This window comes from Eimeria tenella, genomic scaffold, assembly GCF_000499545.2.
Source record: "Eimeria tenella Houghton genomic scaffold, Eth_scaff396, whole genome shotgun sequence".
NCBI lineage: Eukaryota > Apicomplexa > Conoidasida > Eucoccidiorida > Eimeriidae > Eimeria > Eimeria tenella.
In genome coordinates this window covers 7,501-8,692 of record NW_013544872.1, presented here as the reverse complement: position 1 = coordinate 8,692, position 1,192 = coordinate 7,501, and the positions used below count along the sequence as shown (strand labels likewise).

Here is a 1,192-nt window from a genome sequence, read left to right as displayed (position 1 = left end):
TGCTGCTGCTGCGCCACTCGCCTATCACTCTGGCTTACTCTTGGAAGCGAGCAGCAGCGCCGATTCTTCTGCTGCTGCTGCTGCTTGCTGCTGCTGCTATTGCTGCTGCTGCTGCTGCTGCATCTGCGTCTCCAGTCTGTGTTCTGCGGTGTATGTACACCAGGAAGATGCTGTCTTGAAGAAGCTGAGCCAACATTTTGCTGCTGCTGTTTCTCCCGTGAGGGCCCCAACAGCTTCGGACCTTATCTTAGGCCCCCGTAAACCCTAAACCCTAAACCCTAAACCCTAGAGTTCACTTGATTGGGCTGGTCTGCTGTAATGCATGGAGTGACGCTCCCTGAACAGGTGCTGCTGCAGTTGCTGCTGCAGTTGCTGCTGCAGCTGCGGTTTCATTTAAGCAGGGAGCACTAAAGCCGTGCTGCTGCATTTGCTGCTGCTGCCTCAGCTGCTGCTGCTGCTGTGCCGTGATGCTTTTGCTCAGCGTGCCAAGACAGCCTCCCGGAACCAGTGGCAGCAGCAGCAGCAGCAGCAACAGCGGGCTCGGGATCATCTAGCAGCAATTCAATTGCCCGCTTGCCAGCAACCCCAGCAGCAGCAACAGCAGCAGCAGCAGAGTCGCTGCCAGCAGCAGGGTCACCAGCAGCGATAGCAGCAGCGGCAGCCCCCCAAGAAACAGCAGCAGCGAGCAGCCCAGCAGCAGCAGCAGCAGCAGCAGCAGCAGCGGATTCGTGCGCAGCTCAGCTGCTGCTGCGGGGCCGGCGGGGACTGCTGCCGCATCTAAAGGCCTCAAAGATTAGTCCCTTAAGTCAATTCAATTGCTGTTTGCTGCTGCAGCAAATTGATGCTTTATGGCACGCGCTGCAGCAGAAAAGGTACAAGGGGCTTCTCAAGAGGAAGCAGCAGCAGCTGCTCGCAGTTGCCAGGAGGCTTCAGGTCCGCACTGCTGCCGCTGTTTCTGCTGCTGCTGCTGTTGCTGCTGCTCGGGACAATGCAGCGCCAGCTGCTCTTGCTGCTGCTGTTTTTCCTTCTGATGCTTGTCGTGCTGCAGCTACGCTGCTGCTCTGCTGCATTACTGCTGCTGCTTTGCTGCTGCTCGCGTTGCTGCAGCTGCAGCTGCGGGTGGAGTTCTTTCGGCCTGTGCTAGTGCTGCTGCTGCTGCTGCTGCTGCCGTGAATGGCGATGAATGTGGAGT

The 1,192-nt window shown here is 58.2% G+C and overlaps 1 protein-coding gene across 1 annotated transcript in view; it reads left to right on the top strand.

The window, feature by feature from the left end:
• Nucleotides 1-481: 481 nt before the first annotated feature.
• ETH_00028560 (uncharacterized protein) overlaps nucleotides 482-1,192 on the top strand; it is a gene marked incomplete at both ends in the record, with an annotated part of 4,422 nt that continues 3,711 nt past the window's right edge. Inside the window, one exon of the mRNA XM_013379784.1 lies at nucleotides 482-933. Within this exon, the coding sequence (XP_013235238.1) occupies nucleotides 482-933 (452 nt within the window). The remainder of the gene's footprint in view (nucleotides 934-1,192) is intronic.